This window comes from Metopolophium dirhodum, chromosome 1 (assembly GCF_019925205.1).
Source record: "Metopolophium dirhodum isolate CAU chromosome 1, ASM1992520v1, whole genome shotgun sequence".
NCBI lineage: Eukaryota > Metazoa > Arthropoda > Insecta > Hemiptera > Aphididae > Metopolophium > Metopolophium dirhodum.
In genome coordinates this window covers 85,794,978-85,812,628 of record NC_083560.1, presented here as the reverse complement: position 1 = coordinate 85,812,628, position 17,651 = coordinate 85,794,978, and the positions used below count along the sequence as shown (strand labels likewise).

Sequence of the window (17,651 nt, the reverse complement as noted above, 5' to 3'; positions counted from 1 at the left end):
GGAAAGTACCTAGTCCTATGCATACTTCTTTAATGGTGTGTGGGGATGACACTACGAGAAGGCGATTCTCATTATCCTCCAAAAATAATTTCGTTTTATTTTCACTGTCATATTATTAAAAAGTATGCAAATTTGTTATAGCAGAATTAAATTATAAAAATGTTATTATTTTCAGATTAAAATTATCGGGCTGAGCTTACAATCGACTAGGTATTAGTTCATATTACCTGCGATTTCTGGGCCCAGTTTAAATTTCTCACAGTGGATGTATGAATAAAAAAGATTTAAAATAGTAATGATTGAGGTATTTTTACTGTTTCTCGATTTATAGATACTATTAGGCCGCTGGAATTGCTGTGGTTATCTTTATTTATATCTATTAATCAGTTTAATCTAATACTTTTACCATCGGAAATGTTTATTCATTTACATGTAGGTTTTTTGGGTATATAATATGTTAAATGTTTGTATTGCTCTATAAAACATTTCATAGAATAACCACTGTTTGACTTGAAACTTTATTTGCAACTAAGTCAGTGGCTTTGAACCCAGGTTTCATATTTTCAGTAATATTTTCGAGATCATTCACTTTCGTTTTAAGAATCCTCAAGAATTCAGATTTAGATATAGGATGGACAAAAGTGTTTTATCTTCCGAGTATTTAAATTTATTCTCCATTCTATTTTTATTGGTAGAAAAATATTCCATTTTTTAGGGGTAGGTACTAACATTTAGTTTTTCAAACATGTAAGTTAAGATTTCGCATCTACATATTGGTTATTTAACCTATAGATTAACAATTTGACATAGATGTACATTTAATAATAAGTAATTTTAGATTATTATAAACAATAGTAATAAAATATTTTGAAACTATTATGTTCACCATTAATGAAACGATTGGTACAATTTAAATGGTTGGTACCTAATCCCAATTTGAAATCTATTTTAATTAACTAAAATTTTTCAAATCGGTAAAAATAATCATCATAGATTACATTTTCAAAATATTGAAATTGCTTTAGATTTTGGAAAAGTTAACAAAGTCTTGTTTCAGAACAAGGCAATATTTATACAATAAATAATTTTTTATTTTTATACAATTTGAAAATATTTACATACAATTTAAATTTATCCAACACTTTAAATGTTAAGTACAACAAATAGGTACTACGGTAAAATGTTGTTTCAATTGTCACTCAATTAAAATAATATAATTGTTCTCAAATTTAGTATTTGATATTACACAAGCCTGTATGGGCTGTATGGCACGTAATTCAAACAACGGTCTGTACAACGTGTAATGTATAAGAACGTCAGCTATTGACCAATTTGAAATTATACATATATAAAACACATTAAATTACAATGATACAAATTAATATTTAAAATATCCAATTTAAAGTTTCCCGGAAACATTTAACATTAAATCAATTATGTTTGCTAAGATATATTTTATAAGTTCGATTTTTAAGACGAATAATCAGTTCCTTCCACATAAGTGTGTGATGGCATCAATGGTTTGAACGCAGACGTAGATGATATTGGAAGTCGTTGTTGTTGAGAAGAATAGTTAGAAGAGTTGCAAGATGATCCAGGAAAACTGCCGCTATGATGATCTCTGCGTTCTCTGGCTCGGCGGTTTTGAAACCATATTTTAATCTGTCAACAAATAGTACAAATAATTATAATACATAATATTTTACTATGGACTGTTTTATTAGAAAAAAACAATTACATCATACTGTAGAATCATTGTTAAAATATTACAATCGCAGCTATATACTGATAACTGACGGGCGGAAACAACGAGGATAAAAGGTGTTCCAAACATATGTTTAGAAACTTGAAATGAAAAAACTGTATCGAAGATTCTGAAGGAAAATCGTTTGTGTTTTCGGTTCGTTAGACAAAGACATCACAATACGCGTGTGGTCGTAAACGAGGTAAATGTAAATTATTTTTATTTTTATATATTTTTTTTCAATCAATAACTCAGTTAAAACATAACATTAACTTGCAATGAATAATACATTTTGAGATTATATGTTTCCAATATCTCATTTTGATAATATAAAAATTATTGTCACGGCGTTTTGGATAGGCTATTTAGGTACATTATGGTCGTAAGTATTTTTTTCCGGGTATTTCAGCATTAGAGCACCTTATATGATTTATGAATCAGTCAATTTTTTTTTCTGAGTAAATTCATTTTCCTATGATTTTACAATTTATTAAAAATACTTATGTTATTTCTTTAGTAAGTAGTTTAAAGCATGTTTTCATATTTTAAGTTCTGATTGGAGTGAGAAATATATTGATTTTACAATAAAGTGGTTTTTTTGTGTTTGCCGAAACTATTTGGAGTATAAAATTCTTTGAATCTTCAACGTTTGGTAGCAAATATTATATCATAATAATATTCATTGAATTCAAATTGAACATATCCATTACTGTAACAGTGGTCATATTATACTCATATGGTAGGTTAGGTTAGGTAGCAATTTTTTGTTTAAAAATATTATTATAACATTATACTAATATTATTCGTGATTATAATCTTAGCATACAATTACTATAATAATATTATAATTACAAAATACTACCATATATTATATTATACTTAATGGCAAGGTAGGTACATTTTTCAAAACATAATATTACACAAAAGTGCGGGTTACCTAGTTAATAATTTTTAACAACGTTTGATATCAAAATGTAGGTTTTGGTAAACGTTTATTGACAAATTCCATAATAATGTATTTGGCTATATATTTTTCTTATAGAATACATTTGGAACATTAGACTAGAAACTACTCAAACTAAAATATTAAAAACTCAAGAAAAATAATTTTTTTATCATAATATTTTATGCGGTGCGAGGCAAATGGTCAAAGGGTATTGGTCGATGTTTAGTGATCGAAAAAAAGGGATCAAAAATCGAAATGGCCTGTAATCAAATCGTTTTTTGGTCAAATAATTTATGAATATAATCGAAATGTTTTGTGGTCGAAAATTGATTTTTAATTAACTAGACTACTGATAAGTGATAACTCATGTATTGTTGGAGATGTGTTTAAAAATATAATGAACTTAATACAACCAACATTACTTCTACACTGCTTGAAAATATGTTAAAAATTGAGTAATATTTAATTTTAAATAAATTTATTTGGGTAATAAATGTTGTCTCGCATTTTCGGCACTAACTTTTATTCATATTGGAGTACAAGTACCTAAAGGCCACACGGGCTCCATAACATTTTTCGCATCAGGGCTCCACAAAATCTAGTTACAGCTCTGCTGTACGTAGGTTCATCGCGTAATAGCTAGTAGGTATAGTAGGTACTTATGCTAATATCTATAATATTACTTGTAACTAACAATTATTTTTATACATTTTTTTACCTACGTTAATTAATTTTTTTAAAACTTAAAATTTTTTACTTGTATGATTTTTTTACGAAATCAATGATTATTTTATAAACATTTAATGTGTACCAGACGTTCTAGCTTAGAATAATAGCTTAGAATAATTTTTCATCGTGATGATTTATCATTGAATTCAGATTTAACACATCCATTATAGTGACCTATACATGACGAGGCACACTCAACACTTAGTATATAGCTAAGCGACTTCCCCGGTTTTTTAATTTATACATTTTCACATTAATGTTGGACTATCATATATCATTATTATTTACGCACTCCAGTTAGAACCATTTTCTGTACAAATTAAATAGTGCATCATTGTTTTCAAAGAGATAATTCTGATAGATATACATCAATTTTTTCTTGTTTACGGTATTGCATTATACTGATGATAATATTTTTTCGTCAGTGATATTTTGATTACATTAAATTTGAAGTAGGTACTAATATAATGTTATTGTTCATATAAGTACTCACTCTACTTTCCGATAGTCTCAATCTGTCAGACAATACGTGTACATCATTAGTTCCCCCTAAATATGCGCTCCGCCTGAATTCATGTTCCAATACCGTAACTTGTTGAGTGGTAAATGGTATCCTTGGATTACGTCCAGGTCTTCGTTTCTGTCTATGTTGTCCATCTTTTCTTTTTATCCCTATACATTCACAACACACAATTAATAACATTATATTATAATACACATATCGAACTACAAAATATTTATAATTTTACATAATCTCAAAATAGTACAAGGTACATACAAGATAACAACAAAATTATATACCAGCTATAACTTATAACTAGGGCTGAGGACTTCTAGTAATAGTAAATCTGAAAATATGTATGCACTTATGCACTAAAAAATCAACATAAGGGTACGCACTTAAAATATGCTCCAAAAAAATGTATAACTTGACTTTTGATCCTACTTAAATTATACAATTAATATGAAAACAAAAATAGTTAGTAATTAATAGTTTGATTAATGATTATTTACTTTAAACTAAAAACTAAAAACTTGAAAAATTAGTAATTAACACTACCTGTTACACGCGTTGCAGTATTTATAGGCCAAATAATCGACCGATATGCTGCGATTAGTGTAGATTACTATTATATTTTAAACATTAAATTTTCCAAATGTGTACATAATATGCTCTTAATTTGTCAAAGTTTAAAGACCAACATTTTATACTTAACATTTTTTAAAATATGTTCTTATTTATTTTGTCCAAACTAACTTTATTGGATCGAAAACTGGTAAAATATGTTGTTATTTTTTCTAATATACTCAAATATGCATTTATATGCAATAACAAAAAAATATGCAAAAAATATGCAAAATAAAATATTCGGTGTAACTTAACTTGGCAGAATTTTTAAGTGGGCATCTGTAAGTGTCTGCTATGCACGGGTGGGGGATGGCGGCCTTTCTCTACGAACACCGTGACTGCCCGTAGAAAAATGCCACCTGTAGCCGGCATCGAACCGGCGTCGGTGCGCGTCACAATCGACGTATTATAGTCCGCTAGGCCAATCCGTCCCCCCTTTTTACAATTTATAAGTATATTAATTATATATTTTATATTTATGTTTGTAAAAGCAGCTCTCGAGCTCTACCTTAGTAGAGTTGTGAGTGGATGTATAGTGCATTTTGAGTGATTCATTTATAAGAAACATTTGAAGAGAAAATATTCACTGCTGTAAATAAATACGTTTATTTCTTCATTCATATCTAATTTAAATATTCTAAATCTTCACAATAGACAATAGTCAATATATTAAATAATACAAAATGATATCTAGGCTGGATGTTTACATTTAAATAAACAATTTTGTTTCGTTGTGTCTAATGTCTACAACATGTTTTTTTATTTAAAAAAAAATATAAAAGCGTAAGAGTGTATATTCTAATTACAAGTGCACGTAAGCTTCACAATAACAATTAAACATGATAGGTATAAACGGAATAAAAATTATGGCTACATTTTGTAAATTTTTAGTGTGTATTAAGATGATCATAAAATAAATAATTTAATTTACAGACTAATTGTCAACATTTTAAATTTTAAACCAAAAACGATGGAACTTATCCATACTGAAATAAATGTCTTCTTTTTCACGCTGTTTTATATACAATTTAAATTGTGATTATTTTATGATAATTCAGTATTATTTTTCTTAAGTAATTAAAGATAGTTTCGTACAACGCCATCTATACCTACCTACATAAACATAATATTATGTAACTTTTCTTCTGTATTTATTTTTAGTATTTTTTATATCGTGCATTATGTGTACTCCTATAATCTATATTATTGTGTAGAATGTTACTCACTGTCAAGTTTTGGAGGCTTGAATCGTGTACAATACAACCAGTCGAAATGCTGTTTATTTTGCTGGTTGGTATCGTCTTCGGTATTCGTCTCTCCGGCTTTATTCAATATGTAATCCACACTAAATAAAAACATGGGTTTTCTTCTTTGATCATCATCGTTGTGCGTTTTTAATACCTTGTCGTTTTCGGGAGGCTCTGACGTGTCTTGGTTCATTATAGTAGTTTTGGATTCTGGGATTTTCGATATAATTCTAGGTATTAGTCTATAAAATAAAAAAAATATATAATATTATATTAATTTAAAAATTGATATTGTCTTATCCATAATAATGTATATTATATTGTTCTATTTTATGTAATAGGTACCTATAATATGTTTATAAAAACAAAATAATAATCAAACAATTAAAACTTTGTACTTATTTGAATATATTAATAATTTATTTACTCAACAAGTATGAACTTTACTAAATTGTTTAATGTATACAAAATATCAACTACATATACAGAGATAATTACACATTATATTGACACAATTTCATTCGATCAGTTCAAAAAAATACATTTTTTTATTTATATTAATAATTATACTGTACGCTAGTACCTATGCTTTAATCATTAAAAAATCTTATTCGTTTAATATTTAGGCGTTTTACCAAATTGATATTGAATGTTTTTGTATGAAATATAATTACTAATTAGTTCACACAATTTCACATTAAACAGTATTATTAAGAAATGTTAAGAACATAATTTATGTGTTACTTGTAACCGAGTAGTCTTAGGTGATAGTATACCTACCACCTACCTATTATTATTTACTTATTAGTTATTATGCACCTATGCCACGCCGGTGAGGAGTCATGATACCGGCCGATAAACAATTTTAAAGTTATACAAACCAATTGAATGATTAAAAACTATATAGAAAAAACAAATATATTCAATATAATATGTAAGTATTGAGAAATAAAACGAATTATTTCACTTGTAAGATTTACTTAAATTAAAATAATATTTTGAATAATATATGGTAATAACGAATATTTTAATTGATATAATATATCCCATAGGTATATGTAATACAGACATTTTTGCTGTGTATCATTATAATTTATTTATTAATATTGTTTTTATTATTATACCTAACCTTATTTCGATTTCACTAAGTAACTATAATTTGCATCAATGATATTTTATACATTTGTAGTGAATATATTTAACTCATCATACAGGTAAGGCGTTTTATTTTAATTTTATTTTAATATACGTTGTATCTAATCTTACTATAATTATGTGATTTCTAGGTTTAACAGTTCAAATAACAAGTCTATATCATTGAAAATTCAAATAATCTAAAACTTTCAGCATCCAAATACTTTCTTAAGTTAGTTTTAAACATCTTTGATTAGACAACTGAAATTCCAAAATCTTAAGAATTAAAGTTAGTCAGTGAAACTTGGATATCTATTAAATTATTCATTATTAAAAACTAATTTAAATTATTAAACTATTAAACAAATTAATATTTATCCATACTAATATTATAAAGAGGAAAGATTTGATTGTTTGTTGGGGATAAACTCCGAAACTACTGAACCGATTTCGAAAATTCTTTCACCAATACAAAGCCACATTCTTTGTGAGTGTCATAGGCTAATTTAAAAAGGGAAATGATCACCCCCGGTAGGTGCTCAAACAGGAATTTTGAGATTTACGATAGACATTTTTTTTTTTAATGGTTGCTATGGGTTATATATATATAGATAAAAATAATTGTATAGACGTTGTTCTTGTTTTTGCCTATGTCACCAGGTGTGCACTTAAGAGGCCATAACTCCGGAACCACTTATCCCACAGCGTACAAACTTCACAGAAACCATCTACATATAAATCTTAATATGCACTAAAATTTTTATCAAAATCGGTTTGGTACATCTTGAGTTATAAAATTTATTCAAAATGTACACTTATTTTTATATATATAGATTATAATATCAATAGTATTATACTATTATTTAGTATAATTATTACTATTAATTAATAAATAAATATATTCAATGATAATCTATTTATACAAAAATGGAGCGTGAAAAATGTACGTTACCTCATCAATCGAGAACGGCTGGTCCGATTTGGCTCAAATTTTTTTTAAAATTATTCTTCTATAAACCAATAGCGACCTTTATATAAACAATTACTCCCACTGTAAATCTCAAAATTCCTGTTTGAGCACTTCCCCAGGCTTCTATAAATTTGTAGTAGCGTGGTGTTATGATATAGCCTAAAGCCTTCCTCGATGAATGGACAACAAGAAAATAATTTTTTATTTCAAACCAGTAGTTCCTGAGATTAGCATGTTCAAGACAAACAAACTCTACAGCTTTATATATTAAAGTATAGATATATAAATTAATGTTTTTGTGTAGATTAGGCCTCTGAGAAGAAGACAGGCTAATTTAAAAATGGTTAAATTTGGTTTTCTTTTATTCATCTGATATTAGTACGATTAGGTTAGGTTAGGATTTTGTATTAATTGATTATATTAATCCACCATAGGTGGAATACGACAAACTTGGTATAACTTTGATACTTTAGAGTTGAATCATACACTTACGTACAAACAGCACGGGGTCCACGATCTACCGCAGATAGATTGCCTACCTGATAATATACTGCTGCGAATCAGAATTTTTATTCCGGGTAACGGAGAAGTTAAGATAAATTTTGAACACCATACACCGAATATTAAATAACGAATTGAACAAAGTTTGAGTCATATAGAGCTGGTACATTTAACGGGCAACGAAGTGCACGGGATCAGCTAGTTTAGAATAAATTGTAATAATGATTCAAGATCATACATTATATACCTATTATTGTAATCACCTAAATTCTAATAACAAATGTATAATTTTTCTACTTTTTTAATATTTTGATGCAGTGAAAACCAGAATAATAAACCTATATAATGCATACATTTTATATTCAGTAAAATGTATAATTCTAATAAATCTTATATTTACACGCATCATCTATACTTGGTCGAAAATAATTTATTAATCCAAGAACATAAATGCGAAGATGCTTAACAAAAAAGTATTATTTTTAACCAAATTGATTTCACTTGCGTATTATGTGTACATCAATGTTGGTTATTAGCTAATATTTAATTACTTACTAATGAGTAATGATTATCGAATATGATTATTTTTATATGAAAATATTAACAGTGTCAAAGAACAAACCGGTATTTCATAAACAAATTGAAACATTGAATCAATTAGATTTATAAATTAATATTCAATAAAGAAATACTGTACTATAAATTATAGTGGAATTTCTCAAAGTATTGAACCCTAGTAATAATATAATCTCTTGGTAAGTTTTATATTTAATTTTATTATTATATTGTTCTTTTTAAATCAAGACAATTTTTCTTATTCTGAATTTTTATTTACTGATATCATTAAAATATATGTACATATAATTTACTACCATTACTGAAGTTAATAAATAACATACTAATTTATTATAACACATTTTAGATTCTGAGCGAAGCGATGAATGTATTGATTTTACAATGATGTGTGTTTTTTTATTATTTTTTATTTTATTTTTTTATTTTTGTGTCTGTCATTACCTTTTAAGACAGTAAAAGTTCTTGGATTTTCTTTAACAGTAACTTTTCTGATAGGAAAGTGAATCTAGTTGGTACTTTGGGGGGTCAAAAGTAAAAATTTGCCAGTAGTTTTCAAAAGCGACGTGAAAAACAAAAGAAAAATTAAGGAAAAACGGGAATTTTTACGCAAAATCTGTTTTCGAGAAAATCGATTTTGGTTTTTGGTGTAACTCTAAAACAAATGACCGTAGGGACATGAAATTTTGACTGAATGTTTATATTAGCATTTTCTATACACTATTAAATTTTGAAAATATTTTGACTCTATTTGAGCTGTTTACGGACATTGTCAGTTTTCAATTTTTTTAGTTTTTTTTTTTTATAAATATCAATAAAATTTTATTTGTTGGGTAAAAAAGTGTGAAAATTTAATATAAAGCTCCTGATATATCGTTCTAATAGCAGTTGAAAAATATTAAAAATACATAGGCACAATTTTTTTTTATAAGCATTTAAATTTCAAATTTTGACAACATTTATCAAATTTATAATTTATTAATTATTTTGTAGTTAAAAATGTATAAAATGTTTAACTTTTATGGCTAAGGATTGAAAATTTAAAACAAGGCTCCACGTAAATAGGTTATATATAAATTACTTTATTCACAATAATATCATCAAATATACTTATTTCATAGGCTCCTATCATAAGCTGACTGACCGTTTTCGCTCAGAATCGTTTTTCTTATACAATGATATTATATCATTGAATTCAAATTTAACACAATCCATTACAGTGACCCACTTATAACCTACTGTACAGCAGAGCGACATCCACTTATCCACCTTTTTTTATTTAAGAAGTTCTATAGAATAGTAAATTAGGTAATCAGTAATTACTGATTAATATAATACAACTATATTATATATCAGTGTTTTTTTAAACTGGGTGCTGCGGTACACTAGTGTGCCGTTGGCAATCTTTAAGTGTTCCACGTTGTTTTGGAAGTATTTTTTTCCTTCGTATGTCACCAATTTCATTGAACTGTGATATATGAAAATATAAAAAATCGACAGTTTCTATAAAGGAAACGATAAAGAGGACATGCATGATTTTTCATGCATGAGTGTTTATAACAAACCCAATAAATAGTTGGTAAGTAAAACAAAATTGCCATGAAGACTAGATTTACCATAGGGCATGGGTTTATTTTTAGACTTATAGTGACTGAAGTGTAGTTAGTGACTGAAAAATTTGTATTCACCTCTGGGTTACATGCTTTAGATATTTGTGATAATGAGTTGTATCCAAATATTCATGAACTCTTGAAAATATTTTGTACTTTGCCTATTATCTACTGCTACACCTTTTCAAGTTTTTATTAAGTATTAAATCTTACCTAATAAATAGTATGACAGAAGTAAATATTTTATCAATTTTCCTATCTAATATTAAATAATAACTTTAAATTGAGTAATAATTATTATATACTTTGTTTATTAGAATCGACTTAAGGCCCGTTTTACAATCATAGTTTAAACTTCGGTTCGCTTAGCCCATATGGTTTTACCGGTCGAATTCAGCGGTTTAACATTAGTTTAACTATTGCAATACGGGCCCTTAATGTGTTGACTTTATTGGCATGTCACCGGTCAATACAATAATCATACCAGATGAGGTTATCAATGAACTGAGCATAAAAAAAAAAATAGAAAATGGGATTTTGTATTATAACTATTTATTTTGTTTATCGTATTAAACACCGGATTGGCGTTAGTATGAATTTATAATAAATGCTATTAGGTACTATACAATTTGTGTTAATACTTATTTCGCCTTGATCCACACTAACTTCAACAAGTTAGGGGATTTAAAAAAATTATGTATTTATGGATGTACCTATTATTATATATTTCACCCCCCCCCCCCCCTAGCAAAATTCCTAAATACACCACCCCAATGTACACTTAATTTTTTATAAATTATTTATTATTTATGACACTGAAGCATTTGATAATAAAACAAGAAAAGAAGACGATCAAAGTTGAATATAATAATTAATAACAAGCAATAAAATAATAATTTTAAGAAGCAAGGCCACAAGGGTGTTATCTAAACTTATCTCATTATCTGAAAATAGCAATTTAGCTTTAGGGGAAAAACTTAATTTTGGTTTTCTATAAAGTTAAATTAGTTCATTATTGTAATCGGTGCAATGCGATGTTCTGAGAATAGACGTCGGCGAATATTTACCAATTATTATATTAAATACTAAATAAGATACAATCTTTGTATATGCGTCTTGAATGCAAAAACATATATTAGTAAAAAATACGTTGAATTAAAATATTGAGTACAAAGCAAGAGCACATATTATTATTGTCATATTGATTTATACATATTATGACATTCCAAATTCTAATATATTATTACGAGATGTTGACATGCTCTGTTAAAAACGAGTTAAATAGTTAATATTGTAACTTTTAAGTATGTTTTCGCTGTATTGAACTCTTTAAATAATAATCTTAACAATATAATATTATATATTGTTACCTTAAAAAACATCGTCTCAAAAGAAATGTATGGGCAAACGCGACGAATTAATAATGTCAGTTTTTAGAATAATTGTGGTGTGAATTTAATTTTTGTAAGTGTTTCTGAATTATTTTTTCATGCAGAGTAGGTACGCGTTTTTCACTGGTTTCCGCCAAAAACAGCCTTTCGTTTTCCAGCGATATCCTTTTGCGCTATATTAGAATAAACAACATTCCTTTTCGCCACATATAAATTATAGGTTTTAAACCCATATAAAATGTGCACACATTGCAGTAAATAATAAACTATTAAATACGTTGAAGGTCTATAAATAAATCGTGTGGGGCACTTTACACAACTTGCGCCCCCAAAATAGGGTAATTAAATAGATAGTGATAACTTACTATCTGTAGCATACCTTATAAGTTATATTATACAAATTATCAACATTTAGTGTGTATCAAAAGTCACTAATCGTATATATTGGCTTGTAGAAACTAGGAATATAAAATCTGTAAGTAAAAGTATTTTAGTATATCCGTATAGTATAAGATATACCTGAATACATTAGGTAAAAAAAAGTAATATTTGGGTTTTGTTCGAATTATTTCTTTTACATTTTAACGTGTATCTAAGGCGAGTTTTTGTAACATTTTAATTATTATATTATTACGATCACTTCTATTATTTATTTAAATACAATTATATTTATGTTTTAGTTATTAACAAAATACATTTTGAAAGTTTAACCAGTACCTATATAATTATGTATATATGGATAATTGGCATATGCATTTACTGAACGTGTTTTGTTTGAAAATTGTATCATAGCTAGTTATTATTATTTATTTTTTGTGCATTGTATGAAATATTGTAACAGAAAATACAAATTATTATGATTAATATAATATTTTTTTATAATAAGTATAGACTTTTTGCATTGTTTAAAAATATTTAATTTAATAGTGTACATTATAGTATTACAATAAATATTATTTTATGCCATTTAATTATCATGTCAATGGATATCTATGGTTATAAGGACGCAGTTAAGTTAAAAAAGACACGCTGAGATACAAATTAACGGGTTCGGCAGGTTTCCGCTAGATATATATTTTCCCTATTAATCTATATTAATCTATATTTGTATAGATTCACACTATATAGTTAAATAATAAGTCGTAATTTTGTATGACTAATTGCATTTTTACACACGATTTTATTCAAGTTGTTATATAAGTAAAGATATTGTTGTATCGATAAAATGAGTTAAGAAATGTAATTTTATCATACCACTTAGTTATCTTATAGTTTATACTGATAAGTGATAATTCACTAACGTTTATTTTGATATATCTTATATATAATAGGGTTTTATCTACATAAAATATATATATATATAGGTCTATATCTAACATGATATCATACTGAAATTTGTTCAATTTTTTGTAAAACTTATAGTATTGAATGATGATCACTGATTAGTGTGTGATGTATATTTAACTAAGATAGTCTTCAACAGTCATGTCCGCACATAAACTTACTATTAGTATAGTAAACGTGAAAATCCCAAAATTATTATTAATAATTTTAAATTTAGTAAAGTAATTTAGAAGGGAAAAGTACGATTAAGTATGTTGGAAATATATTCGCAAAAAAAAATGTTTATAGTAAAATATTGAACACGGGAAATGAACACAATTACGATGCTGTAAATTAAAATAATATACATTGACAAATTGTTACCTAACGCAAAATAAAAGCACTAAACGACAAAAAATAAATTATTTTACCAGAAATAACACATAACTTAATAAACTACCTATGACCTTTGCTGAACCTTTTTTATTTGGAAGCAACCTACTGATTATAATTTTAGATGCAAGAACCAAAAAGCTTGCACCAGTATCAAGTATATAATAACTAGGAGGTAAGTGGTGGAAAACAGAAATTACTTTTGGTGGAAATCTTTGACGCCCAATCAAATACATACAGTATAATTAAAATGTTAAAAACTTTGAAAATTGAGAAAAAAACATCAAAACATTTTAATAACAAACATTTAGTTTGAAAAAAAATGTACAACGTTTATTTTTGATAGGTAAATGTTTCAATTTTAGTCACAATACATAGCTTATGGTAATTATTATGTTTTTAATATATAAACAAAGAACCTAATGTATGATAAACAAATTGATAAACTTTATTAGTTGGACGTAGTATTTTTTTTTTATGATAAATAAAATAAAAGTTTGATACACCGTTGCCATGAAGCAATAATTTTATAGAGGCTTAACCATTTGTTATACCTAGTTATCATATAATATAATCAGTGGTTATATTACGAGACAAAGTAAATGCCAAATGGAATGAGTATCAAATATAAAATATGCCCATCTTAATAGTGGACAACGCAATTCCTATACCAATTATTTAAGCAAAAGACTTAAAAATATTAAGATATATGCGCGAATACTTTAAAGTGATCACCAATGTAGTTGTCCATAATAAAAGTGCTGGTTAGAAATACGCACTTGGTTCGACACATTTGTTACGTAATAAGACTGACGGTTATAATTAGAAAATAACGAAATTGTAATTTGTTCAGTTCTTTTGAACAGGTACCTTATAGCTAAAATTGCATAGATAAACGAGTTGTGCTTAAACTATCAGTAAAAATATCGTACAATATTGGCGATGACGAGTTGAAATGCGTAAATTTTAAAAAAGAGAATCGAATAAACCAAGTAGAAAATAATGGAAGATGAATAAATTTAAAAAAAAAAAAAAATTTTCGGATAAAATTACGTGTGAAACAGTCACAGGCTGCCGACTTACCCGTGAGTAGGCGACACAAAACCGGCGAGCACGAAATTTGGTTGACGCGCGTGTTGTCGCGGTGACTGGTAGCGGCTGCAGCAAGCCCCGCGGAGACGTTTAGCGGAGACGGTCTAGATGGCTACTGACCGCCGCGGCGGTGGTGCAGATATCACACAAATCGGCCAAAGATAAATGCGTTACCGAAAAATAAACGAGTGTACACACACGAATAAAATGTATACATTTTTTTTTGACTACCACCACCACCACCACCGCCGCCGCCGCCGCCACCACTTTGGTTCTCCGCGCCTGTGAGGGGATCCGTTCTCGTTTCGAAGAAGGGTAGTGGACGAGGCATTGTGCGCGTGTATTATAGTTGGTAGGCAGGTAGGTGCGGTTTATAACCACACGCCGCAGATGATATACAATATAATAATATTATGTACTACCGTATACGCGACCGGGTTAATTAAGCGGAAATTTTCTATTAACTTGTTGCCGCATCCCCGTGTGTACGCACACACACGCCGACCAAACCAGTTTACAGGACGGAATAATAAGAATTATTATAAAAATCTCAGTGCCGCCGCCGCCACCGCCGCCGCTGCCGATGAGAATATTGGCCATCGATATCCGATGCGTTTTTGTTTATTTTTCAATAACCATGCTTCAGTGGCGGTTGGGTATACTTACCACACACACACACACACACACACACACACCCACACATACACATAATGCAAGCGTACAATATACTCGCCGAGGAAGTTATTGTATCATCTTTGCACGGCCGTTTCCCAATTATTGCCGAGTGTTTGTTATCACACGCGCGGTATAAACTTCTACGGAAAATAGGAGATCTGAGCCGAAGACTTGTGCGTTTTTCTCACTCTCACGCAGCGCGCAGATATTACGTAATGTGCGAAAGAGATGGATCGCCGAAAAATATTATGCAGAAACGACGCCGAGGGTCGCCGTTTTTTTACGGGGGCAGCAACGAATTATTTACACTGTCATATTATTATAAATTCGTCTAATCGCGGTATTAAATTTACCGAAAAACCACCGCAGGTACACCGGTTTTCATTTGTTTTTTTTTTTTGTTTTCACATTACGATTAGAATAGCTATTAAAATATTCAAGACTTAGGTTTTTTTACTTTGTTCATAGTCGGCACGAACAAACACACATCTCAATAATGTAGACAAAGAATAGCCGCCTGTTCATACCGAAGACTTCAACAAGCGTTATGAACGGATCAGCGGTTTTTGAAAGGAACGGCTTACTAATATTTTAATATTTATAACATTATATCGTATGTCACGTCTGAGCTACCAGATTTCTCGTAAAATGCATCGTTATTATTATTCGTTTCATTTTACACGACTTTTGATTATTATACCGTTGTGGCGTTGTCAGTAGGCACGAAATAACATTCGGAAAATAACGTCTTCAATTCGTTTTCCGTTCAGTCAGTGAATATGTTGAATACAGTCGGGGATGCAATGAAACAAAGACCATTTACGTTATTAATCTATTCGTACTATTCCTGTACAATGTACATCTACTCGTATGTCAAGTTCTCCTTATAATTTTTTGAATGGCCATGAGTCATTATTATTATGAAGCGAACCGAGTAAGTTTGGTATTTAAATCTTTCAATATTTCAAAAATAATAATAACTATATTTTATAATATTATTGAGTTATTTTTCCAAAACTATTGTCTAGACTCTAGAGAGTAAAAACTAATGTATAAGGTGTATGTAGCTATAAATATTGACTTATAATCATAAAATATATTACCAAAATAAACTATATTTGTTTTACAATTAGGTAGGTACCTATGTGTTTTAATTCGTTTTAATGTTATAATCTATAATAGTACTATAGTAGAAGTGTTCTAAAAGACTGAAACTGAATTACATAAAGTTATAACATTGAGTATGACTGTCACTAAGAGTGCTCAGCTGCTCAGCAACCATATCATTAAATTATCTTGCAATAGCAATATTCATAATAAAGGAAATATCAAATAATTAAAACTACAATAAGGAAATTTCATACTGATATGTTTCCAAAATCGCATGGGTAAAAAACATGGGTGATCTAAATACTAAATTGGATACCCACCACTAAAGCTTGGAATAGTTACATAATAAATCAACAGGCGGGTCAAACAAATTTGCTAAAAATATGATGATAGCAGGGAATTTAAAGTATTCCAAACTTTATTATAAGAATTAAAATAATTAAGACGCGCATATCACAGTTTTAAAATGTCAATAATGAAAATATTATGTACTACAATAGTTGTTAATTGTTTAGTGCATGTATTACATGTTTGCTGTATATTAGTAATATTTGTTCTAAATGGTTTAAAAAATGAAAAGTTGTAGTCTAGTTGTAAAGTTTTTCACCGTTGAATAATACACAGTTATTATTCATTTATACGTAAACCAATCAAACAACTTGTCTCCAAACTAGATGTCCTGTGACTGTGATTGTGATGTCATGTATATTGTGAGCTGAGTAATAAATTACAGGGTTTTTTTAAGAGGGCCGGGGCGAGAACTACAAATCTATTATTATTGTAATATAAAAAAATATTTTATAAATAATAATATGAAATAATTGCAAAACCAACCACATGATCCAAAATTTATAAAAATACTATATATACCAGCCATTGCTATAGAAATTACCAAATTATTTTACAACCATCCTACCAATAAAAATAGTTTTTTGATTAAATTGACATTCGATACGCCCCAAAAAGGGAATGAGGAAAATACCACCCTTTTGGTGTACCACAGATCAATGGTATAGGTTTTTCAGTAAAGGTTTTTTTGTTTATTGATTTTGTTTATTTTTACGCAGCTTTCCTTTGATGTACA

General features: G+C 28.3%; 1 protein-coding gene across 1 annotated transcript; it reads right to left on the bottom strand.

Moving 5' to 3' along the window:
• Positions 1-920: 920 nt before the first annotated feature.
• Positions 921-14,943, bottom strand: LOC132935909 (homeobox protein MSX-1). The gene is made up of 4 exons (XM_061002547.1): positions 14,774-14,943; positions 5,775-6,037; positions 3,913-4,091; positions 921-1,662 (listed from the first exon to the last, which is right to left on the bottom strand). Exons 2-4 carry the CDS (start codon positions 5,986-5,988, stop codon positions 1,471-1,473), a joined length of 585 nt encoding a protein of 194 aa, XP_060858530.1. The 5' UTR covers positions 5,989-6,037; positions 14,774-14,943; the 3' UTR covers positions 921-1,470.
• Between the last annotated feature and the right edge of the window lie 2,708 nt (positions 14,944-17,651).